Source organism: Bacillus rossius, chromosome 6 (assembly GCF_032445375.1).
Source record: "Bacillus rossius redtenbacheri isolate Brsri chromosome 6, Brsri_v3, whole genome shotgun sequence".
NCBI lineage: Eukaryota > Metazoa > Arthropoda > Insecta > Phasmatodea > Bacillidae > Bacillus > Bacillus rossius.
This window is the reverse complement of record NC_086334.1, coordinates 2,146,689-2,172,527: the sequence shown is the minus strand read 5'-3', so window position 1 is coordinate 2,172,527 and position 25,839 is coordinate 2,146,689. Positions and strand designations below refer to the sequence as shown.

Here is a 25,839-nt window from a genome sequence, read left to right as displayed (position 1 = left end):
TTAGCTCGACTCGACCAATGAATTTTTCAGACTGGTCCATCCCTAATTGAAAGTCAACATAATATTTAATTTAGCCTGTACAGAAAGCTGTTTAGAATAAATTTTTTAAAAAGTCCTTGACTACAGCAAGTGTTTTTCTAATAATTATGCCACAGTGTGGATATTTGAAAGTCATTACATCAGTTAATATTAAAAATTAAAATCACTTTAAATGAAAGTAACTTTAATACTGAACTAGAAGCCCAGTATTTCTTTTATTGGGGTCTGTTATTTAAGTTTTACTGAAGCAAACCTGTACTTTATAAAATCACAATTTCACAAATTTTGGTAATATTTTAGAAACATTTTTAGTAAGAAGTGAAATTTTTTTTGTTGAGATACTAATTCTGATGATACTAATTCTGATGATACTAATTCTGATGAAATGTCTGAGGTGAAACTCATGACCTCAGAGCAGGAAGTCAGGTTCACGGATTGAGCAGGAACTTGTCAACGTGCGGGAGTGCTTGCAGGGGCAGGTGGTGACGACGTGTGAATCGAGGGTGACGGTGAGTCAGGTTGTCACCACCACGACCACGTGCACCACGCAGAACTCCGAGGTCGTCAAGACGGTGACATCCAGCGAGACGGTGGCCCGTACCCACAATGCTCGCAAGAGCTTGCCTGTCATCGACAAGTTCCCCAGGTACGTCCTTTCCTTCAGGTGTCTGTGTGTCTCCTAGTCTTACAGTGATGATTGACGAGTAATAAATGTTTCCAAACTAATTAAATTCATTGCATTCATAATATCTGTTATATTGATTCTCTTGTATTTCAAACGAATTACTGATCATACAAAATAATAATGGTTTATAATTAGGGATGGGGCGAATCCTGATTTCCTCGAATCCGAATCCTAACTCGAATCCTCGACTGGAATTGCCGAATCTCGAACCCAAACCCGAATCTTTTAATAGATGATGTCCACATATCTAATGTAAGTGAGATGTATTCTGCTTGCACTAAAAGTCCCTTGACTTTATCACATGTAGTTTGGTACATTTCTGGTATAAGTGTATATAAAGACAACAATTTTTTCTTGAGAAATTTCAGTTTTAGTACAGATTAGCGGTTAGGATTTTTTCTATAAATAAGGAGGTCTGCGAGCCTAAGAATTTTACTTCGAGCCGAGATCGAGCTTTTGTGGTACAGTTACACTTTTGGGAAATTATTTTTATCTTAAACTTAATATCATGTTTGAATAAAGTATTAAAATGAAGTGGGCTTATTAATTTTGGGTAGCTATTTACAGTGTGTATTTACATTTTGCACTGCTAGAAAAAAAATAACATTTTTTTTTCATTGAATCTTACCTGTTTCCATTGGTTCATTAGTAACTGATATCATCCAACTAACATAACCAAGTATATGTTTGTGTAAATGTAACATATCTTTGGAAAAATTTCACCCTTGTCAATTTTTCTGGAGTCCTTACTGAGCTTCAACAAACTTAGCACCAAAAATCATGTTGTTTGAAAAGTACATTCACATTGTTTCAACATTTCCACTTTTCAGCACAATAATTCTGAGAGAGATTGTCACAGAGTATTAAATTCTGTTCTTTAATCTATCATTCAGAACAATAATTTGTTCTGCACGTTCAGGAGTTAAATTAGCTCTACGATTGGAGATAGTGTTTCCAGCAGAAGAGAAGCGTCTCTCGCTGGCAACCTGCTTGGCTGGAATGCTTTAGTAAAATTGCTTAACCTCAAAATTAGTGTCATAAATATCTGTAACTGGTCATTAAAGTTTAATCAATTGAAAGTAATAAAAATAAAAACATTTTACTTCATTCAATTTACACTTGCAAAAAAAACATACACACAATAAACCTACATGGATATTAAAGTCTTTTTCAATATCCTGAAGTCTGAAATATGTTTACTCATGTCATTAAATGTAGAGCTGTATTGAAGAAGCCGATTTTGCCAATATTTAGTTGAATCGGCATTTCTGCCGACTTCCGATACAGTACGCTCGTTAATTTTCTGCCGATATTACTGAAAAACGAAAGAGACTGCCATAACCTAAAAATCCACGAGTACCATTTTCACTTTTCGTAGTAGTACTGCATTCTTTAAGATCGCATTATTTCTTAGCAACATGTGCCAACCGTACATATCAAAGTTTAACATCCTTTTTTTTTTAATAATGTTCTTTAATTTAATATGTCATAAATAAATAATACATTACTATCACGGTAAATATACATCTCAGTTGTTACGGTAACTATAGTGCAAATATGGTAGCTATCATGCTTCTGTAGTAATTATGGTATTCTACAAAGAATCTTTTGTTCAATTATGGTAATTATCTTAAAATAACTATTGGGTTTGTACTGTAGTTATGGTACATCATCCATATTTCTTCGTATGTTGTTGTTCATTTGTCTTTTCTTCATATTTACGTGTGCCATTATTTGAGACAAGAAGTTTCAGAAAAAATTTTAACGGACATTATATCACACATTTAATGGCGTAAATGACGAGACCTCGGGAAATTTAGTCGCTTTATACGGAAAAACCTACCATGCGGGACCTCGTAAGCGAGTTTTACTGTATTTTTTTCCCGTAAATAGTAAAAACCGAATCCTTTGACGAATCCTATATCAGACCCGCCGAACCTTCGAATCCCTAGGATTCGGCGGATTCGGCGGATATTGGATTCGGTCGCCCCATCCCTATTTATAATATTATTTTGACTAAAATAGGATAAGATTTTCATATATGCAAAAGTGTTTAGTCAAAAGAATATTCAATACAAGTGTTTGGGGCATATTTATTAGAACAATTAATTATTAAGTTGAATTTTTTTTAGTATATAGTAAATTTTGTATTTTTTTAGAGATTGTTTGGAAAGAGCATTTTTGTTCCGGAAAATTAACGGGGCATTTGGAGTCATTTGATGTGTATTTTACAAGTAGTATGTTTTTGAAAACATGTATAAATTTAATATAACTATGATTTTCAGTACAGAGAATGCTTTTTTTTTTATTATTGAAAACTTGCAGTATTATATAATTATTTTAAGAAAAAACTTTTAAGAAAAATTTAACACTACGTGTGTTTACAAGTTCTGGTTTTGAAAGTTTAGTGCGATTCTTATTGCAAGGCTTATTTGAGGGTGCTGCTTATTGAGGTAAATGCGGTAGTTAGAGTTTTACATGTTCAAATGCTTTCTTTAGTTTTACAAAGAATTATCTGTAACCTTTTTGTTGTTTTAGACCATGGGTAGAAAACTAAAATAATGAGTGCTGTGTGAAAACATTAGTTAAGTTTGTGGGTCTGTTGCATACTTGCAGCGGCTACCTCCTCAGTTCGATCCTGACGGCGAAGAGCAGGTCCTCGGCCCGGTCCATATTCTCGAACGACAGGCGAGTGACGCTGCTGAAGTCAAGCTCGAGCGGCGAGAGCGTGCGGACGGAGGTGAAGTCCCGCGACCAGGACGGGCAGCGCATGTTCTCGAGCGTGTGCACCAAGGGGCGCGTGTACCTGAGGAAGCTGGCGCTCTCGCTGGGCGACAGGCGCAAGAAGAGGACGCCCGTGCGCTACCCCCTCTGCTCCACGTTCCACACGCGCAGCAAGAGGCGCAACATCATGATCCTGCCGCAGCACGAGCTGAGGAAGCTGGCCCGCATCGGGGGCAAGGCGGCTGTCCACGGCTTCCACCACATCGCCAAGGTACGCCCGGACCTCGACCTCCACGTTCAGATCTTAATATGCCTCAGATTATTAATTCCTTCTGTGTGGATCCGGAATACAAAAAAAAAAGAAAATCTTTTTATGAACTTTTTAAAATTGAATACTGCAGTACATACACTGAAATTCTGCTTCCTTTGGACAAGGAGTCAGAAGGTCTAGAATGTTACATTTGTACTAATACATAGTTAAAAAGTTTTTTCTCATACTCCAAGCATATGATTTTTTTGTAGTATTCAAACGGTTCAAGACAAGAATGTTCTCAATCTTGCTCCGAGATGAATATTTGTTCTCTGGATTTTTTTGAAATTTTTTTTTCTTTTTGGGTGCTGAAAGCTTTAATGTTGAAGCACAAAATACCCCATATTTATGCCATTTTCTCCCATTATTTTGCAAAATTACTGGGTTTGGTTTTACCTTAAACACAAAGTTGAACCTTAGCTTGACCATATTTTATTTATTAACATTAAAACTGGGCTGGTAGTGATTTCTGATAGATTAATTGGTCCTTGTCTTTTTACCGATATTAGCGATCACAATCATACTGTGTATTTCGCGCCGTTCAGCTACCGTATCTACGTGTCTATGTGCAGAAGGCTGACCCCTGGGTAAGGGTCGCCTCTATAGTTTTGGACATAAAAATCTAACATTTTCACTGTAAGGGTTGCCCTGTAATATGGTTACACCACATGTCTTCATTAAAGTTCCGTAGACACGAGAGAAGTCTTTATTTTTTATTTTTTTATTTAAAATTGTGTCTGGGCTTATCGACCGTAAGAAATACTTCACTGGTGTCGACCCCCGGTCCTTCGTCTGCTCTCTGTCGTACTTTGTTACTGCGGGAGATGGTGAGTTGGCAGTCCTGTGCTCGCTTCTGTTTCCCCTGCGAACCTTATGCCCCCGTCCTCCTGCTGTGCCACTGAGAGGGCCAGAGCTGTCGGGGTGACGGTGTGTGTTGTCGTGCTGCGCAGCCCAACATGCAGGTGTGGCCCTACCCGTGCTCACGCCCGCTCTTCAAGACGTGCTGGCTGTACCGCACGGTGAACCTGCGCAGCCTGGCAGCTGCGGCCCTGCAGCTCCGCGTGCTGTGGGCTTGTCTGCGCTGGGACGACATGCAGGTACCTCACTGCCCGCCTGCTCTCGTGGTTCTGCAGACCCTCTGAAACAGTTTTTTTTCCTCACCATTATTTAGCAGTAGTGATGGGATTTTCGATACTTCGATACCTCGATACCTTCGATACTTGACGGTATCGCAAAGTATCGAGTATCGAAACTGTAAGTTCGATACATTTTTTCGATACCGGAATGCTTGTACATTTGTATTGAATTAAGTTTTGAGTCGCCATCGTACAAAATACAACTACAGTAGAACCTCGATGATACGCTCCCGTTTCATACATTTTCCCGTGTCATACGCCGATTAATTTCGGTCCCGCCGAAAGTACTATATTTACAATGGTTTACTTTCCCGGAACATACACTTATAAAATCATTCATTTTCCGTTTCATACGTTTTTACGAAGTGGAAAAGCCCTAAAATTCACAAATTTATTTGTTATATGTATTCCTCCTGATAAATTACGTTTTAATTTATACTTTTATTTTGAAAAACGTTTATTGTTTACCTTTGCAAACGTAAGAAAATAACTTTATGGCACCATAGATATGGATAGTATCAGGAAGACTGTGCACTTCGCTAGTAGCATCTATGGCCAGCAACAAGCGAGACTAGTGGCGCAAACTAGCAATGATTATGAAAATGGTACACGCGCTTTACCAAGGCACGGATCTCATATTTTGTGCATTCATTAATCTTTGAACTGAATACCCGCTTGTTATTGTTTTCTTACGATTGGATTGTTTTGTATTTTACGTTTCTCAAGTTAAAATTTTATTGTAAATTGTTCTGTTGCATAAAGTTGTTTGTAAAAGGAAACAAACAAGCAAAAATTTCTGATTTTCTTTTTACAATAGCCTAATTTTTTAAATTTATAATTTAGGCTTGGTGACTTCCCCCCCCTCCCCCCTAAAGAAAGGACTTCAAACATTTTGTAAGGCCACTGTTTCTCATGTCCGCTTTACTTGATTATGGACTGTAGTTTACATATCTGGTGGTTTTATTATATGTATATATAATGATGAATTCATATTTTTCATTAATATAATGCAATTATTTACACATTATGTATTTATGTTTAATCTGACATTGTGCTGGTATGATAGATTGAATTTATATAGTTTAAAACTAATTTAGGTAAATATGTAGTGTACGGATTAGCGTCAAATTTTTTTTTTAAAATCTGAAATAATTTTCATTATATGCTCTTACGTCCTCTTTTCATTACAGCCTGCGGAGATAAGAAATTCCAATTACTTTCGGAGATATCGCCGTTCTTATTTTGCAATACAAGACCTATGTAATAATTTGACCGCGGCCATTTTTATTTTGCCGTGTGCAGACCTGCCAACACTCACGATTTTGGTGTGAGGCTCACGATTTTAAGGTCCATCTCACGCCCTCACGCCAAAATAGTTTAATAGTTTCTCCTCACGATTTTTTGGGGCCCCAAGATTTTGTTTGTAAACGTTACAAAACAAGTTTTACCAAAGCCTACAGTAACGAGTTTCCATTAATACTCGAGTCACGTAAAGGAAGCAATTTTGCGTTTTGTAGCGTGTGCCGTGCTGATTTTTCTATCTCGCATAGTGGAAGAGGAGACATTTTGAAACATGTCGCTACAACAAAACACAACTAACACGTGAAGTGTATTGCTTCCAATAAAAAAATTAATTTTGCTGTGAACAGTGATAATAGTGTTACACAAGCAGAATGTTATTTTACATCTTTTTTAGTTGCGGCCCTGCATGATCACTACACGACAGCGCTAAATTTTGTTCAACTAAATTAAATCTTCAACCTATAATTTGTTGAAATAAATTTTGAAGCAGAGACCATGTAACATATGTACAGGTATGTCACTTAAATTTAAAGATTCTCATTTGTTGTATTTTATTTCTAACTTGTATTTATGGGCCTGAAATTTTTCATCGAGGACCTCATGATTTTTTAAATTTGAATGTTGGCAGGTCTGCGTGTGTGCGTGAATGCCTAAATAACAGAAATTTTCCATTAGGTAAGGTTAGTTACATTATAAATACTTCAAAATAAACGGAAATTAAAAATATCAATTAATTTTACTTGTTGGATAGTTTTAAGTATTTATAATGTAACTGATCTGACCTAACAAACCGAGACAAATGATGAACTGTAGGAACTCACGTAATTTTCTTTTTACATGATGTAGTCGTTCACCTACGTCGCAAAAAAAAAAAATCATACTTGTAAACAAGCAACAATGGTCATCGCAGCAGAGTGCACAGGATGAAAATTAAAAAATTCGATATCTCCTAAAGTATATGGAATTTCTTATCTCCTCCGGGTTTAATGAAAAGAGGAAGTTAAAGAGCACGGAATAAAAGTATTTTCGGAATTTTAAATTTTTTTTAACAAATATCGCCCAAATATGAATATTAAAAAATTCGATATCTCCTAAAGTATTTGGAATTTCTTATCTCCACAGGCTGTAATGAAAAGAGGAAGTAATAGAGCATATAATGAAAGTTATTTCAGATTTTTAAAAAAAATTTTGATGCTAAACCGTACACTACATATTTACCCTAATTTATGTTATTTGTAATAATTGTTATTTAATGGGAAAATATTTTTCCCTGGAGTTTCGAAAGTATCGAAGTATCGAAAGTATCGAACTGAAAAAATAATACAGAATTGAGTATCGAAAGTGTGGTATCGTCCCACCTCTATTTAGCAGATAAGAAAAATACTGACTACAGTGTCATAAATAAAGCTCTAAACTTTCTAATAAACACAATAACAATTTTATTCGACTACAATATTTTAACCTGAACTACTGCCCTTGCTATTTTTTTTTTTTAATGTAGCTGACCTTACCTAACCCACAATCCACACTATTTTTAAGTATTTTAAATGTAGCTAACCTAACCTAATCACTTGTTACAACGGTGACCTACTGTTAAACTACTAATGTATCACACAACACACACTTGGAAAATCATTTGAAAAAATGTCAGGAAGTTGTAAAATTAATTCTTTCAGAATTACAATCTAGGAAATTGTAGGGTTAAATCGTTATTAAAAAAAAAATAAAAAAAAACTGTTAAAATTACCATCAATATTTTCTCATTATTTAACTCACTAAATCACACAGTTTTTTCCTTCACTTCAAAAGGTCTTCATCAATACTGATTTTCCCATAGTACAGTGGAAATAAAATATGTACTCAATTTTAAATAAAAAAAATCCTAAATTGGTTTAATTGATAGCTGGATATATTTTACTTATTCACTTGACAGTTGACACCAATAACTAACTAGTTGAAAACAAAACACCAAAAACATAAAATTATATTCTAAAATTATGTAACGTTTTGGCCCTGACCCTAGCCAACACGTACAACTCCCGCGCCTCGCCGCACCGTAAAAAGGCTCTAATGACTCGTACCGCGAGCGCAGGAAAACCCCCAAAAAAATATTTGAATCCAAACAGATAGCAGACACAACAACACTACTAGTAAGATTATGAACAGTGAGAGGGGACAGCAAGTTATAAAAAAAATGAGAAATTTATATGGCACCATTTAATAGTTAGATAAGTATATCATAAAAGGATTTCTCACAAATCGGCGCGAACCACTTCCAATACATACTGTATTATATTAAAAAAATTCTATTAAACTATATACAAAATACTTCATCAATTACTACCAACGGTATACTCTGATCTTATACTTCGGAGCTCCGAAAATTTAATATAATACCCCAAAAAAAATATTAACTATAGATATATATATATATAACATATTAAAACAACCTCTGACGCGCCAGGCATAGTACAACTATAAATATTAAAGGATAAACTTTTGCCTCTGATAAGCGTAATGTAACAACATATTAACACATATTAACATCCCGATAAATATCTTAAAAATTTATCTAGTTCCAAAATTTTGGCTTAAAACAAAAAGGCCTTTCACAGTTTAAGTCATTGTCTAACGCTGACGGTCTTTTCACTTCAACGTCTGTCGAGTATAGTTTTTTTTGCACGCGGAAAGTAACCAACTGCTGAACAATCAGATTGCGTAGTAAGTTAATTAAATTTGGAAAATCCACGCTTTATCATTTCTTGCTGCGACTAAAAAAAGGGTCAATGGGGCGGTGGCATGGCTGGCACTTACTTGCGTTCCACGTCGAGAAGTCCGGTCACCTGGTACACTCACTTACTCACGAGCGTAAAATGATGGTGAACCATCACCATTAGACGTTGCCGTAGTTGCGATTTTCTGCTGCGACGAGTTCCCGTCATGCTGGTTCGGAGGTGTCGTCGACGCACGTATTTCCTCCTTAAAACATGCTCGCGATATTCACCAACCTCTTCACCGCTCACTCGCGTCCTACGTATACGGCTTCCCCAACCGTTTAAAGGGCAAGCCGTTCATAATCGCTTCGTAGTGGAAGCATCACCACGGCCAACCCGCTTTATTTCCGACACGTCCGCCGCCGGCTAGGCCCACAGGCCGACTCCCGATCACTCGTCCCCTGACGTCACACCCACTCCATATGTCCGCTGACGTCAGACACACAGCTCTTCCGCCACGTGCGTTCGCCGCGGAGCGATACAATCGATGATGCTCTCGAACCTTCCAGACCAATATAATAACTAAAGTCCATTAAAATTAACAAATTAAGAAGACTAAATAAAAATTACAGTTTCATATATTTTTTACGTTAAACCAAATATAACAAACGTAAATCAAAATAACTCCTATTACCAGGGAGGCCAAAAAATAAATATAAAAAATCTACCATTTCTGCCAACATAAAGCTTATCCAGGCCAGAGCTGTAGCAGACATGCTACAATTAGTATAATTACTTGAACTTGGCTCAGTTTTTAAGGACTTGACTTGACTAAAATATTTTGAAGTATGGGCTAGACTCAAAGATAATATAATATTACTGAACTCGGCTCGACTTGAAGGCTTCCATGAGCTTCATAGGACAGTGTAAACAGGTGAAGTACATTCACGTGAACCTTCAACTGCGTGTAACACTATCCTAAAAATACTGAATAAATTATGCTGAATAAATAGTGTTCAAAAAAAGGTAATCTAACAATTATAGCCAAGGATGGATGCAAAGGTTGAAGTAGCAAATAGTTACATTAACTTAGTTCGTTTAATCATGGGCAAAGGCCTCACGTGGTTATCATACAAATACATCATTCTTTCACATATAATTAATACTTGCTTAATACTGATAGTGCTAGTACACATGCCACGGCAAAATACGTGAACGCATATCTATATTTTCTTTAGGATTAAATGCTTGATAGAATACATAAAATTAACTTGATAAATACTTGATGGAAAGAAATTTTACAATTAAGTATTAACGCTTACACACAAGGAATGAACACTGACATGCCTCATTAGAGAATACAAAAACGTCAAATGAACATGCAGGCGACCGCGGCCTAACCTACACTAGGCGGTATAAGCTTACTGTAAAGCATGATAAAGCATGATATAAAAGGAAAATTCACAAATTAATACATTAAATACATTACGTAAAAACATGTCCTAACGAAGACTGTAGACCAGACGGGGAGAAACGTCAAACAAACTATGCATGGTATTAATACAAAAAATGATCAAGGAAAACAATAGGTGCCAAATAGAATTTAGACGGTGACTGCCGAAATAAGAATTTATAGTGCAGCTATTACCAAATACCGATTACATTACTGTAAGGGTCACCACCTTACAACACTTACGTGCATTCTCCCCGCTGTCACACTCTCTCTCTAAAGCAAGTATCTGACTACATGCTTAAGTCACGACCAGCACCGACTGTGTGCTAACCAACAAGAAGAGCCTTCAAGGCATTACACCTAGTTTTAATTAAGCAAGAGGGCGCCACGCGCATGCGCGGACACCTCACGAGGGGAAGACAAAACACAGCACTGGACGCAGAGAGGGGGGGGAAGGTAGGAAGGGAAGGAGCGCCGAAGTCCGCCGCGCGGCGCGAAGTTCAAGTGACGCGCACCGACCACTTCAACTCCCCCACCCTTGACGAACGCAACCGCGAGCCTCGCCAACCAAGTCACAAGGACGCGAGGAACTGCAGGTCCGGTCACAACACTCTTGAAGTAACTCAAATGTCAAGTCAACACAATTCTATGTGTGTACAATAACAAAAGTGTATCTAACTGACGATTTCTTGAAGTGAGTTCAACACATTTCTCTGTGTATACAAATACAAACAATGTTTCTAAATAACAATTTCTTGAAGTGAGTTCATGACTGGCATAGTTTCCGTGTAGGACACCAAGTAAGGATTATCAGTGTATCCACAGAAATAAAGAGTCTTCAGCGTTTCCACTGAAATAAAGACTCTTCAGCGTTTCCACTGAAATAAAGACTCTTCAGCGTTGAAGAGAAAGTTTAGAGTACGGGACGTCCCTAATAAATTCAATTTCGAACAGCATCTTCTTCATCCCAGAGTAGCAGGAACAGCATGCCTTCCCCCAGCGCGACACCAGGGCAAGAACGGCGGGCGTCCCCACCGCCTGCCCACGCTCGACGCCTGGCAGGCAGGGCCATCCGAAGCGGCCGCTGCAGGAGAGTCAGTCTCCGCACGCGTCACGGCCCCTCACGGGCAGGAGACGGCGGCGACTCCATGCCACCGCTCCTCATCGGTGACGTGACGGCGACCAACGTCCCAGCAAGCAAGTGACCTCGCAGACACGACGAACCCGGCGGGCGGCTGCGGTCACGCTATCTCGGGCAGGGCGAGGAGCGTCGGGTGCGCTGCGGCGCGAAGTCCTCTTCTGGGCGTGGCGGGAGCATCGGTGGGAGGAAAGGAAAAAAAAAAAGAGAAGGAAACACGAACACCCAAACAACAACAAAAAAAACTAAGTCCAAAAAAAGGAAAAAAAAAATTATTGATGAAATTTCTTTAATTGACCCACATGGGCCTTTTTATATTTTCTAGAACCAGAAGGGTTACGCAATAGGACCGTGTTGTCTCCCAAAAATCTATCAATCACAAATGGCCCAACAAAAGCAGAAATCAATTTTGAATTAACATTATCAGCCAGTTTTGGCAATTTAAAATTCTTTAAGAGAACCAAGTCATTAACAGCAAAACCATGAGGTCTCCGCGTAGCGTTATAAGAGGCGGCTACAGCCTCGCGGGCCTTCTTAAGATTACAACTCACATCGTCAAGCATGGCCTCCAGGGAATCACTGTCAGACGCGAGTTCCAGAGGCGGCAGTCCCCAGGAGTTAAGCAAAGGATGGGTCAACTCACGGCCCATGAAGGGGATGGAAGGGGGAAACCCTGTCGCCATATGGACAGCAGAATTAAACGCCACGTTGATGAATTCAAGGTCACTGTCCCACAATGACTGGTCATCCCTGTAATAAGCAGTTAGAGTGGCTTTAAGCACCTTGTTTACACGTTCAGACTGATTACCCTGGGGGCAATAGGGACTACTGTAAATGGGTTTAATAGCCCATTCAAAACACATATCCTTAAATAATACAGACCGGAAGTAACGGGCATTATCACAGGTTATCATAGCAGGAGCACCAAAAAATTTCCACACTTGCTCTCTTAAGGCTTTAACAATACTAGTCGCCTTCATATTTTTTAAGGGGAGTAGTAACACAAATTTGGAAAAGATGTCCAGAACCACTAGAATGCAAATATTTCCCTTTTTGGAGCGTGTAAGGGGGCCAAAAATATCCATATGCAGAACGTGCCATGGAGCAACCGGGGGATCCGCACAATACAGGCCAACCTTGGCACATTGCGGGGGTTTAGAAACCTGGCAGTCAACACAGGACCTCACGTGGTGACGCACGTCTGCACGTAGTTCGGGCCATGCCAGATGCGCGCTGATGCGGCGGAATGTTTTTTCGATACCCAAGTGAGCACCCAACAATGAGTCATGAAAGTACTTAAGAACCATCGGACGAAGGGAGGCAGGAACCACTGCCTTCCTCTGCTTGCCTGATTTCCCTGTGTAATAAATTACACCTTGTTCCTCTACGTAGGGCGTAACAGTGCCATGATGCAAATCCCTGCGTATGCGAACACACAGCGGGTCATCCTTCTGACAATCACGGATACTAAGAAAAGACTCTGGGAAGACCTTGCACACCGCGGCACTAATCGGCTCAGAACAAGATACTGGCAAGGCACTGGTGTCAAACTCCTCAGGGGTAAACATCCGTGACAACGTGTCAGCGACCACATTGTCACTACCCTTAAGATGGTGTAGCTTAAAGTTAAAGCGGGACAGCCGTAACACCCAGCGCCCTAATTTCCCTAGCTGGTTAGGGTGGTTAAATAACCAGCTAAGTGCCTGATTGTCAGTGTACAGGTCAAATTCCTGACAGTCCAGGTACGAGGCGAACTTCTCAACGCCGAACAAGCATGCAAGCGCCTCCTTCTCATACACGCCGAGACGCCTTTCTCCGTCTGTCAACGATCGGCTAGCATAAGCTATGGGACGTAATCTATCATTTTCGAGGTGACCTAGGACGGCTCCTAGAGCAATACTAGACGCATCGACCTGAAGTGCGAACCTACGCTGAAAATCCGGAAGGATCAAAACGGGAGGAGAAGAGACAAGGGCCTTAAGATTATCAAAGGCTTTCTGTTGCGCGTCACCCCATTCAAAGGCTGTGTTTTTCTTGCGCAACTTATTCAACGGACCACAAACCGCAGCATAGTCCGGTATAAAGCGTGCATAGTAACCTGTCATGCCTAGGAATCTCTGAATTCCTTTGACGTTTTTAGGGGGCGGAAAATTAACTATGGGTAAAACCTTGTCAGGGTCCATAATGAGCTTTCCCTTAGAAATAATGTAACCAAGGAACTTAACATGGTCCTGGGCCAAACGAAGTTTGTCAGGATTAACAGTTAACCCAGCCGCTCGAAGACGGTCAAACACCTGAGTTAGATGTTGTTTGTGCTCTTCTAAGCTAGCGCTATAAACAATAATATCATCAATATAGTTAAAGACAAATTTATACTTTAAATCAGAAAGAATATGGTCCAGCACGCGGCTCATGGCCTGACTACCAAATGAAACTCCCATGGGCACCCTATTGAACTGAAATTGTCCCCAAGGGGTAGAAAATGCGGTGTATTTACGGCAATCAGGATGCAGGAGGATTTGATGGAAACTGGCGTTCAAATCGATGACGGAAAAAATGGCTGCCTCTCCTAGGTGTTGTAGAGCGCTCTCTACCGTCGGTAATTCGTAAGAGTCCTGAATGACCTTATCATTTAGAGATTTGAAGTTGTGAACCAAGCGAAATTCTCCAGCCTCCTTTTTAGGAACTAGAAAAGTAGGCGAGCTAAAATCAGAAATAGATGGGGCAATGACCCCAGCTTCCATGAGGCGATCGACAATAATCTTCATTTTTTGTAGTTTAGGGGGTGATACTCTGTGGCCTTTGGCCTTAACAGGCGTGCGATCCTTCAAATAAAACTTATAGGGCAATACATCACACCTACCTATACGACTGTTTATTACGTCAGGATAACGACTGAAAACGTCCGAAATCAGAGAGTCTCTGAAGGTCACGTCACTCATGTCAGGACAAGACATGACTTCAGGGGCGGCATTCTGCGGAATTAATTTAATTTTTAATGAAGGGCGAAAGCCAAAAACAAGATGCTGATTAGCCACGTCAATCAAACAACGAGTTTTCCCCAGAAAATCCAGACCAAGGATAAGTGAATGACACAAACCAGGAATAATGTAAAAATGCCAGTTCCAGGAAAATCCGGCAATTTTAATGTGAAGCTCAACTGTCATGTTAGCGCGTACTACTTCTCCGTTAGCTACACAAATAATGACGTCAGGGCACGTAGTCACACGGCTCTGCAATGCAGGTAATTTATTACATAAGGAATCAAAAAAATCAGCACTCAACAAAGAACGAGTGGCTCCGGAATCCACTAATGCCGGAACAATATCACTAAACAAATTAACATGAACAAAATTGTAAAATTTATGAAAGGCGGCTTTTCTCTGACGACGATCGCGGCGACCGCTCATACGCCCTGATCGGGGCCCGTTTCCCGGACACTGATCCCTATAGTGCCCTGCGCGGTTGCACCTAAAGCATTTGCGTAAATCACGGCTCACAGCGGGCTGCGTGCACTCAGACACCGCGTGACCGAACTTTCCGCAGTTGGCACACCTAGACCGGCTGGCCTTAAGGCCGGGCGCATTAGTGGGAGGGGGGCGCCTGTCGGTAGCGCGGCCGGAGCCGACAAGGGGCTCGGTTACACTAACCGCACAATCAACGAGCTGCGGCGCGCGCGTAGCACGAGCAGACTGAGAATAAACATTCACAGCAGGCTGAAATTCTAAGTTTTTAGGCTTATAAAACCGCGATGTAGATGAAATGGGGAATTCCTCCTTATATTTTCTAACAGCGAGCAAGCGATTCTCCACTTCAGAGCTCCACTTGCGTAAAGCATTCAAAGTTGTGGGAGGACTAAGCATGGCGCTATGTTGAAGCACAAGCGGAGAGACATTCCCTAATATAGTTTGTACTAACTCAGTTTCCGTGAGATTTAAATTAAGAACGGCCGCATAATTGGCCACGGAATTAATGAACTGAAGAGTGGGCTCGTTAGGCAATTGAAACCTAAATACTAAGTCACGTTTACAGCTCTCAAGCACACGTGGAGGACAGGCAAATTGCAAAACTGAGCTTTTGAACTGAGCAAAAGAAAGATTCTGAGTAATTGCGTCAGTAAGTAATTGCAAAAATGCGGCTCCACAGAGACTCAGCAGGGCCTTTAACAATTCTGCCTCACTAACTAATTTCAGCCCTTCAAGACGTGATGCCGCACTTAAAAAATCCAAAACAGCTCGTGGCTCGCAGCTATCAAGCCGAGGAAGAAGCTTAAGGTTAGAAAAAAATATTTTTGTGTTAAATTTTGAGTTCAAGGCGGGGCCAGAAGGGGGTGGGAACTGCCGAGACGGTACCTCATCAGCTGATTCCCAGGCGTTACGAACATGCTGGACGAGTAGGCTCCTCAAAACAGCAACAGTAGCGCCCTCCTCGAAGGAAACGCCCTCCTCGGAGAGGATTTGAACCAGCTCGTCACGGCGCAGACGATACACCCATCCCGTGACCGGTGACCCCATGGTGCATGCAAGACAAAAGAGAAAAACAAAAACTTTAATAGTCAGCATAACACAAGCAGAGTTGCGCAGTTGAAGGCTTCCATGAGCTTCATAGGACAGTGTAAACAGGTGAAGTACATTCACGTGAACCTTCAACTGCGTGTAACACTATCCTAAAAATACTGAATAAATTATGCTGAATAAATAGTGTTCAAAAAAAGGTAATCTAACAATTATAGCCAAGGATGGATGCAAAGGTTGAAGTAGCAAATAGTTACATTAACTTAGTTCGTTTAATCATGGGCAAAGGCCTCACGTGGTTATCATACAAATACATCATTCTTTCACATATAATTAATACTTGCTTAATACTGATAGTGCTAGTACACATGCCACGGCAAAATACGTGAACGCATATCTATATTTTCTTTAGGATTAAATGCTTGATAGAATACATAAAATTAACTTGATAAATACTTGATGGAAAGAAATTTTACAATTAAGTATTAACGCTTACACACAAGGAATGAACACTGACATGCCTCATTAGAGAATACAAAAACGTCAAATGAACATGCAGGCGACCGCGGCCTAACCTACACTAGGCGGTATAAGCTTACTGTAAAGCATGATAAAGCATGATATAAAAGGAAAATTCACAAATTAATACATTAAATACATTACGTAAAAACATGTCCTAACGAAGACTGTAGACCAGACGGGGAGAAACGTCAAACAAACTATGCATGGTATTAATACAAAAAATGATCAAGGAAAACAATAGGTGCCAAATAGAATTTAGACGGTGACGGCCGAAATAAGAATTTATAGTGCAGCTATTACCAAATACCGATTACATTACTGTAAGGGTCACCACCTTACAACACTTACGTGCATTCTCCCCGCTGTCACACTCTCTCTCTAAAGCAAGTATCTGACTACATGCTTAAGTCACGACCAGCACCGACTGTGTGCTAACCAACAAGAAGAGCCTTCAAGGCATTACACCTAGTTTTAATTAAGCAAGAGGGCGCCACGCGCATGCGCGGACACCTCACGAGGGGAAGACAAAACACAGCACTGGACGCAGAGAGGGGGGGGAAGGTAGGAAGGGAAGGAGCGCCGAAGTCCGCCGCGCGGCGCGAAGTTCAAGTGACGCGCACCGACCACTTCAGACTCAACCCAAAAACTTTCAGACTCATTCCTCTACTCATTTATGTTTCAGTTTGTCTTTCATTTAAATCATTTACATTCATAGTAGGTTTACTAATGAATTTAATTTTATAATCAAGGTAATTTTATGTAAGCAGACTTATGTTCAAAGTCATCTTTCATTTGAGAACATTTTATAATTGGTTATCTTCATAGTGAGGTCATCCTATACAAGTGTATAAATATTGTGCTTTACATTTCATTGATATTTTAAGTATTCAGATATTTTCTGTAATTATTATTTATTATTTACCATGGTATATCATACTAATTGTTTCATATAAATCCCAACTAGAAAAATAATATAATATGAACTTTTGTTATGTACTAAACTTTTTTAATGTGTTATGAATATAATTTATCATTTTTATAAATGAATGCTTAATATTTCTTGATGTGTATACAGGATGAAGTACGGAAACTGAGGGCTGGTCATAAAAATTCACAAAATAAACAGTAATAGTGCTGGAAATTACGAAATTCCCAGCACACTTTCGCTTACTTTCATTTTGTTGTGATACCTTACTAATAAATTTATAATTTAAATCTCTGCTGTGAGTATGCGACCAGATGTTTTCCACGATATCTATACTAGTTTTATCTCTTCACCGTCCTTTTCGGAAGGAAACTAATCACAGAGCTGGCATGCCACGTTTCTACCCCCTGATCTGTAAACTGTCAACTTCAACACAGGCGCAGTGTTTTGAATTTTTACAGGCTTGTATTTATCCTTGTTATTATGCTGTCAGTGTTAGTAATGGTTCAATTACTGTGTTAAAGTTTTGAACATGACCACAGTGACGAGTATTATAAACGTGTAACAAGAAATCAAATATACAATAAATTAAGTTAATGCAAACAGTTAGGGCAGTAATACAAATTTAAAGAAATATATATATATATATATATAAATATATAAAGACATTAAACAAACAACAAATAACTAGCCACAGGCAGACAATGAAAATTTAAGCCACACGACAATTTGAATGGGGATGGTCGAAAGAATAAATTTTTACAACCATCTACATTAAAGATGTGGCCACCTCACACCAACATCGAAAATTTTCTAGTTATATAATTGCCACGACTCATCTCGGAGACACATAAGTGAGAGGTAGTAGGGGAAGGAATGGGAGGGAGAAAACATAAGGCAAGGCATTACAGAAGTAGATTGGCGGAGGCATGAAGAAAGAGACAGTTCGTCTTATTCTGTGAATGTTTAATGGTTAGAGACAGGTGTTTTTCGCGATGCGCGAAATCGTGAAATATTACCTAAATTAATATACATAAACTTAAAAATGCGAAATTATCAATTATTTAGAGAAATCACGAAAAAAATTACGAAAAAACACACTGAATAGCTAAACGTCCGTATTTTGATGACTCGATAACAGCAGTCGATTATAATCGATTGTTAACGACTTTTGATAGTCTAGGAAGTCGTATTCGTGTCGCACTATCGCCTCGCCAGAGTCGCCACTTGCCACAGTTTGTTAAAATGGCGTGGATGTAATCAAACGTTTTTTTCTCTTTTTCTTTCGTAAAACGTTGATTTTAAAATGGTTGTGACAGTATTTGACAGGGCGGCGGAGTTTGCGAGCGAAGGATTCTATGTCTTTGACAAAGTGCAAAAAATTCTCGTGTGCAAGTACTGCAACGTTAGAATAGAGTGGCAACGGAAAGACACGTGCTTGAAACACATAAAAAACAGTGCCTCGTATAACAAAAACAAGGAAAGTCAACAATCCGGTGCAAAAAGGCAAGTTTCGCTGGAATCAGCCTTGTTGACGGCAAAAAAAGCAAAATTTGACAAGAATGAGTTCATTATGTCAACAACTCGAGCTTTTATCGAAGGGAACATACTGTTTGAAAAACTGGATGACCCGAAACTTTGTCAATGGATGCACAAGTACATTGCCGGTAGGTGCTAAAGCGTACGATATTTTAACAGTTTTGTGCATTCTTAAGCAGATAAACAGAACGTTACGATAATAAATTTTGTTAGGCCTAGCTACTCTTGAAATATTCATATAGCTGCGAGTCATGTTTTTTTACAGCACTTATTGGAAAAAGTTGATATAACCTAGCCACAGGTAAAAATTGACGTAACTTATTTGTTTTTAGGTTAGGACTTGAGCTTTTTTTTGTCAATAAATTTTTTAAAACAGTTTCCAGTACTGGGCTTTGTAACATGTTTAGGCCTAGTAATACAGTATGCATTTTTTAAAACCTTAACAACGCAGACAAACTGTGTAGTTCTACTCTTAAATGACATATTAAACACATTCACGTAGAACTTATATTTATAAACCTCATATTGCATTTTTAAAATCAACGAAATTTTCGACGAAACTACTGATAAAATAGCGAAAAATATACCGAAATCATCTCGTAAAAAGTAACGAAATTGTGCAAATTTTTTCACCGAAAACACCTGTCTCTATTAATGGTTCATCAAAAAAAAAAGTTACTTTCTTGCAAGTAGTATATACACTTTGTATTATATTTACTCATACTTAATTTTGTTAATTAAATATGTAAGAAAAACCTTGCTTTGATATTAAATAGTTGTAAGAAAGTTTTGTTAAAAAGTCCTGAAAATTTTTTGGAATTGTTTCGTGAGGATTGTTTAGTTAGTTTGGGAAACCCCGCACACGTGCTCATCTCGGGGGCCGTAGAGGCAGCTGTGCAGTGCCGCGCGGCACGTGTTGCGCAGGTGAAGCCGCTCTCGGTGGACGGGAAGCACCAGGTGACGACGGACACCGAGATCATGTCCTTGGAGGTCCTGAAGCACCGCCACGTGGGCCAGTTCCTGGAGAAGACCCAGTACCTGAGGAGGAAGGTGGTCATCCCGCTGGAGCTGCCGAAGACCATCCGCGGTGAGTGTAGGGGAGATATGTAGTCATATTGATGTTTGACATCGTTTACAGAGTTATTTTGAAAATATTTCGTAATTATACTATAATATACTTATGTTTTCGATAAACACTACTTCATCAAGACTTTAAAATTACTAAAATTTTTTTTCCCCTTGTTTTCATATTGTTATATATGTTTTTTTTTTTAAATAGAAGTAACATCGATACGTAGTGGATTACGTAAACGTAAGCGTGCAGAATCTCCACAGAGCACAGAACCACAAGTGTCGGAGGAGTGGATTGATGAGGACAAGTTGGAACTCTGGGAGATCAAACAATATGGAGACAGGTAACTTTTTTTTAAAATTAGACTTGTTACTTAGAAGGATTTTTTTTAATAGGCCATGTCATATGCTGGTCAACTGTGTGATACTATACTCTAAACATCATAATGTTGAGACTTGCGCATGCATAGAAACATTACATTTAATCATAGGAAATTCAATCATAGCAATCTCCCGCAAATAATATATTTATTGTTACAGAAAAGTTTCATTGTTTATTTATATCACTTTTAAATGAGCTATTTATTTGTAATGACTATTGATGGAATCAGTAGTGTTGATGCAAATCGTAACTTTGATTGTTTGTTCTATGAATAGTGTTTTCGTGTATCATTATATCTTTGACTGTTGTTTCTAACTGCAACATTTTAAATTTAATTTTAACATTTTACAGTGCATGGCATGATGATAAATTAACAATTATTTTGGTGTTATGATACATTGTTGTGTACCAGTTAATAGCATAAACTGGCTAGAATTATGTGTACCAAATTTTTTCTTCTACTTACTTGTTTGTTTTACTTCACTGGTACCTGTTTGCCCAGGACTCCCTAGTATATTGATGTGGGGAGGATTGGTGCCTGGAACTTTCAACCAGCAGAGAGATTAGGTTGTTTTTTTTTAACTACACTGCTTTTAAATTTTGCTGTGTGAATAACTTATGAGTGATACACAACACCATCACATGGAGTTTTTAAGTGTTGATAAAAGTGTTAAAAAAAAAGTGCATTTCAAGTGCAATTCATAAGACAATGTTTAATGATTTCCTTTCCTTATAATAATAACAACTAAATACTAGGGGTGTTTGAAGTTCAGTTTTTAAAGGTCGAAGTCACAATTGGAATTCATAAAATTTCAATGTTTGAAGTTTAAGTCAAAGTTTTTACTTTTTAAAAGAATAATTTTTTAAAATCTTTTCTCTGGTGGATATATAAGCAAAAAAAGGTTATAAATGAAAAGCTTTGTATTAATAACACACTTTCCTCCCCCTCCCCCCCCCCCCCCCCCCCAAAAAAAAATTGTGTTGTTGTATTTCTTGTTTCAAATGTATTTTTAAGGTATCAAAGATGACAGTTTTATTTTGTTAAATGGAAGAGGCTGATTCAAAGTTTTTAGTTTTTCAGATTGTTGATTGGATAAAAATAAACAAAATACATGTTTTATTTGCTTAAAAAGTCATCAAAGAAGTAAATGCTGTAGCAATTATAAGTGAATTTATTTAGAGTAAGGTAGCATAGTGTGCCTAGGTCTACTTCTGAAAGCAATGTCCCTGGCTTTTTAGAAATTTCTCTTTGATTTTACTGCCATTACAGTAAAATATTAAAAGAATTTTTTGAAACCTGCCATTAATACATTGTGTGAAAAATTGTGAAAAATAGGTAATTAAAATATATTTGTTGGTGAAAAAGTGCATTATTTTGAATACTAAACGTACTTTACATACTTAGAGTTTCAAAAATTTTTTTTTGCAAGATATGTACATACCTATAAAAAAATTAATACATTTTATTCACTGGTATTCTTGTATGTACTGGGAATATCAGAATCATCTTTCTCACAATCACACTTGCATGCAGCTGGTATTATGTCCATAGTAACCAGTTAGAATAATAATGTTATGGAGCATATGAAGAAGTCGGAAGAAAAAATTACAAATGCAGTGTCTTCTGTACATTGGCAAAAAAAAAACTCGTGCTATTCTGCAAGCTTTGTTACCAAACAAATGCTTACAGTCAAATATGCAATAAATGTTCATTAGCGCACACTGATGTTAGTGTGACATTGTTTACATGCCAATTTCGACATATGCGCCAGAAATTCATGCGTTAAAACATCAAAAAACACATTGTTGAGGATGTTGTTTGATATATTGTCCTTAAATTCACAGTGTCATTAACCTAAATTTTAATTAAATAATTTTTATACTACATCATCTTTAGTTTTTTTAGTATAGCAATGAAGCGTTTTCATTTGTAATTGTTCAAAAACCGTTATGTACATGGTGGAACTAAAATTATTGTTTACGTAATTTAAGGTTGATTTGTAAATGTAGTAGGTTTATTGTACACCTTGTTATTTGCTGCTGTCTGAATTGAATATAAAGGTCGGTGTGTAGTCTCTCACTAACCCAAATTGCTTGAAGAAGGTTGTTGTGTTGTGTTGTGTTGTGTTGTGTGTGTGTGTGGAAGAACGCATGCCACACTGCTAACACTCTTGTGTGCTGTGATTTCTGTGCTGTTCGCATCCAGGTTAGAGAGGGCTAATGCACAAGTTGTTACCAGGAGCCGCTCGGGCTCCCTAGCCCCCAAGACGGACCTGGCGCCCGCGGGCGGGGCGGCCAAGGTGGAAACGGTCAGTGGCAAGGCCACGCCCGAGGAGATTAAGGAGAAAATGGAGCAGCAGTTAAGGATGCAGCGCGCCGCGCACCAGCAGAAGAGGGCGCTCGAGACGTCCTTGAAGGTGCCCGTGACGGGGCAGGTGCTGAAGATGGTGCCCTCCACGCAGTCAGGTTGGTCCGTCGGCACGGTGTAGGGACAGTGCCATCTCTGCCGTAAGTGTGCGCTGTTAGTTTTGTGGTTGGAGTGAACTGGAGGAATTATTACTTTGCGTGGATTTATTTCCTTAAGCTGTGATTTTTTGAGGACCGGCTGTCCGCTGGCTTATTTGTTTATGAAATATCATACAGTATATTAAGCCAAAATTTGGTGTTTCAAAAAAATGGTATATTTTTAAGAATTTTGGAAATAAAATTTTACAAGTACACTTACTGATCTGTTAATAAAAAATGAAATTGTTTTTGGATTCCCTCTAATCATCTTTCAGGTTCTGGAAGCGATTACATTTTTATTTTTTTTTGGGTTGCTCAGGCTTCACTATCACTACTACAGTCAAACCTCTATCTATCGAACTCGCACGTATCGATTGTCCGTGTTTATCGTATACTTTCTACGGTCCCGGCAAAATTGCCATACAACTAAGGTTAAAAAAGTCCGCTTGTACCGATGTTCGAATTATCGTTTTGTCCACATTGATCGTTCAAAATATGTGGTCCCGTCACTATAAATTATAATAGATGATCGTTTAACCATAAAGATTTTGCAGAAATAACCATTTCTTAGAAAGAAACCGTCATAAAAACAGTAATGATAGTATACAGTAGTAAATATCACCTTAAATCTGCAGCCAAGTAATGGAGCACGTAAATATGAAGAAAAGACAAATGAACAACAACTTACGAAGAAATATGGATGATGTACCATAACTACAGTACAAACCCAATTGTTATCCTAAGATAATTACCATAAAAAGAACTAAAGATTCTTTGTCGATACCATAATTACTACAGAAGCACGAAAGCTACCACATTTGCACTACAGTTACCGTAACAACCGAGATGTCTATTTTCCGTGACGGTGATGTATTTATTTATGACATATTAAAATTAAAGAACATTATTGAAAAAAAGGATGTTAAATTTTTATATGTACGTTTGGCACATGTTGCGAAGAAATAATGTGATCTGAAATAATGCAGTACTACTACGAAAACTGAAAAGGGTACTCGTGGATTTTTAGGTTATGGCAGTCTCTCTCGTTTTTCAGTAATATCGGCCGAAAATTAACAAGCGTATCGGAAGTCGGCAGAAATGCCAATTCAATTAAATATTGGCAAAATCGGCTTCTTCAGGACAGCTCTACATTTGATGACATGAGTAAACATATTTCAGACTTCAGGATATTGAAAACGACTTTAATTTCCATGTAGTTGTATGTATTGTGCTTATGTTTTTTTTTTTGCAAGTGTAAATTGAATTAAGTAAAATACTTCCATTTTTATTTATTTTTCAACTGATTTAACTTTAATGACAAGTAACTGACATATTTCTGACACTAATTTTGAGGTTAAATATTATTTTTTAAAAATTCTTAAGAGTGAAGTCCACATCTATTGAATGTCCGCATCTACTGAATTTTTTTGTTGGTCCCCTGAAAAACGATAGATAGAGGTTTGACTGTACTCTTGTATTGTTTCATGTAGGTCAGTTTGATTCTTGGTGACAGTGAAATGTTCTAACCTTGTAATGTTTGTGCAGTACAAACCTAAAACATGAAGTGATATTTCATCTTCAGTTATTCATTATTTGAAGATGATTTTTATGTTTCAGTGCTTATTGCTTTGGGTGTAATCCACTTCATTTAGCATATTATTAACTGGTAGTGTGGACAGTCAAGTGAAGAAAGAAAAATGTTTTGCTTCCTTCATATTGCCATTATATTTGGGGCTTATTTTCATTGTCTTTACAATTGTGTGTCGACTGTCCATGTGGTTTAAGCTTCAACAGGTGGAACTACCTTTAAGTGCCATTGAACCTGGCACAGACTAGTTTCGTAGCAGCATCGATCAGGATTCAAACAGCTGCTGGGTTGATGACTATACTTATTCATATATTTGTATTTATTCCCCCTCCCCCCATGAATTTGTAATTTTTTTTGTTGCTAAATTACATTGAGTGACTTGTTTGCAGGGGATGGGACGGTGAAGATGGTGACGAAAGTGGCCATTCCGCCCTCTCCGAACTCGTTGTCGGGGAAGAGCACGCTCACCTCCTTGCTGACGGGAACCCCCAACAACACGACCGGGAAGACACTCCTGGGCACGCGCAGGGTCTTCATGACTAAAGGTGCGTGCACTTTCGGGAACTGTCGGTAGTCCAGGATTTGACGAGGAATATGATTTTGGCCTAGCTAATTGTGTATTAATAAAAGTGAATTAATATACTTATTTACCCTTATATCCGGTAACCTAAATTAATAAAATAATTTTTTTTGTCCTATAACTCCATGTAAAGAAGTAATCATTGAAAATGTTCACATGACTACAAATCTTATTTCTTAAAATCAATGAATTAGTTGGTAATTTATTTTGGTTTATCTGTTTGAACACAGTAATTTATAAATTTACAGAAATTTTTTTTTTTTTTGTGTAAGTTACGTTGTTGAAGGTAGAGGTATGACAAGTGTGTGATTATTGGTTGCAGGTGCGGATGGCACCACGCGGGTCGTCTCTGCCCCAACGAGCATCTTGCCAAAGACGACCCAGAGCCAATCACTGATACGAGTTCAGGCACCGTCCGCGAACACGCCAGTGCAGCCAGGTACGTGCGTGTCAGCATGCACGTCTGGTAGGTTTGTCAAATCTTGGCTAAGAACAATAAAAGGAATAGAGTCGTGTGGTTAATCAGTGTTTGTATTTACGTTACTTCTTACACCCCAAACAAATGAAGAACACGAGGGGTAAGCGGGACAAAAGTTGGGGATTGTGTTGCATGTCAGTGGGGAGTTGCACTCTTCCTTCTTGTACTTTGTCCGCTGGTGAGTAACGGCAATGGAACCAAGCGCACGCATAGAAACAGCAGAACATATAGATT

General features: G+C 38.6%; 1 protein-coding gene across 5 annotated transcripts in view; it reads left to right on the top strand.

The window, feature by feature from the left end:
• Positions 1 to 25,839, top strand: part of LOC134532487 (nucleosome-remodeling factor subunit NURF301) — a 91,515-nt gene that overhangs the window by 40,025 nt on the left and 25,651 nt on the right. For 4 of the 5 annotated variants that reach the window (XM_063368912.1, XM_063368914.1, XM_063368910.1 and 1 more), the window contains exons 18-25: positions 513 to 685; positions 3,341 to 3,719; positions 4,709 to 4,855; positions 19,926 to 20,088; positions 20,281 to 20,416; positions 22,661 to 22,920; positions 24,937 to 25,092; positions 25,450 to 25,566. In XM_063368912.1, the coding sequence (XP_063224982.1) occupies positions 513 to 685; positions 3,341 to 3,719; positions 4,709 to 4,855; positions 19,926 to 20,088; positions 20,281 to 20,416; positions 22,661 to 22,920; positions 24,937 to 25,092; positions 25,450 to 25,566 (1,531 nt within the window). The remainder of the gene's footprint in view (positions 1 to 512; positions 686 to 3,340; positions 3,720 to 4,708; positions 4,856 to 19,925; positions 20,089 to 20,280; positions 20,417 to 22,660; positions 22,921 to 24,936; positions 25,093 to 25,449; positions 25,567 to 25,839) is intronic. The other variant, XM_063368913.1, reaches the window with a different exon arrangement.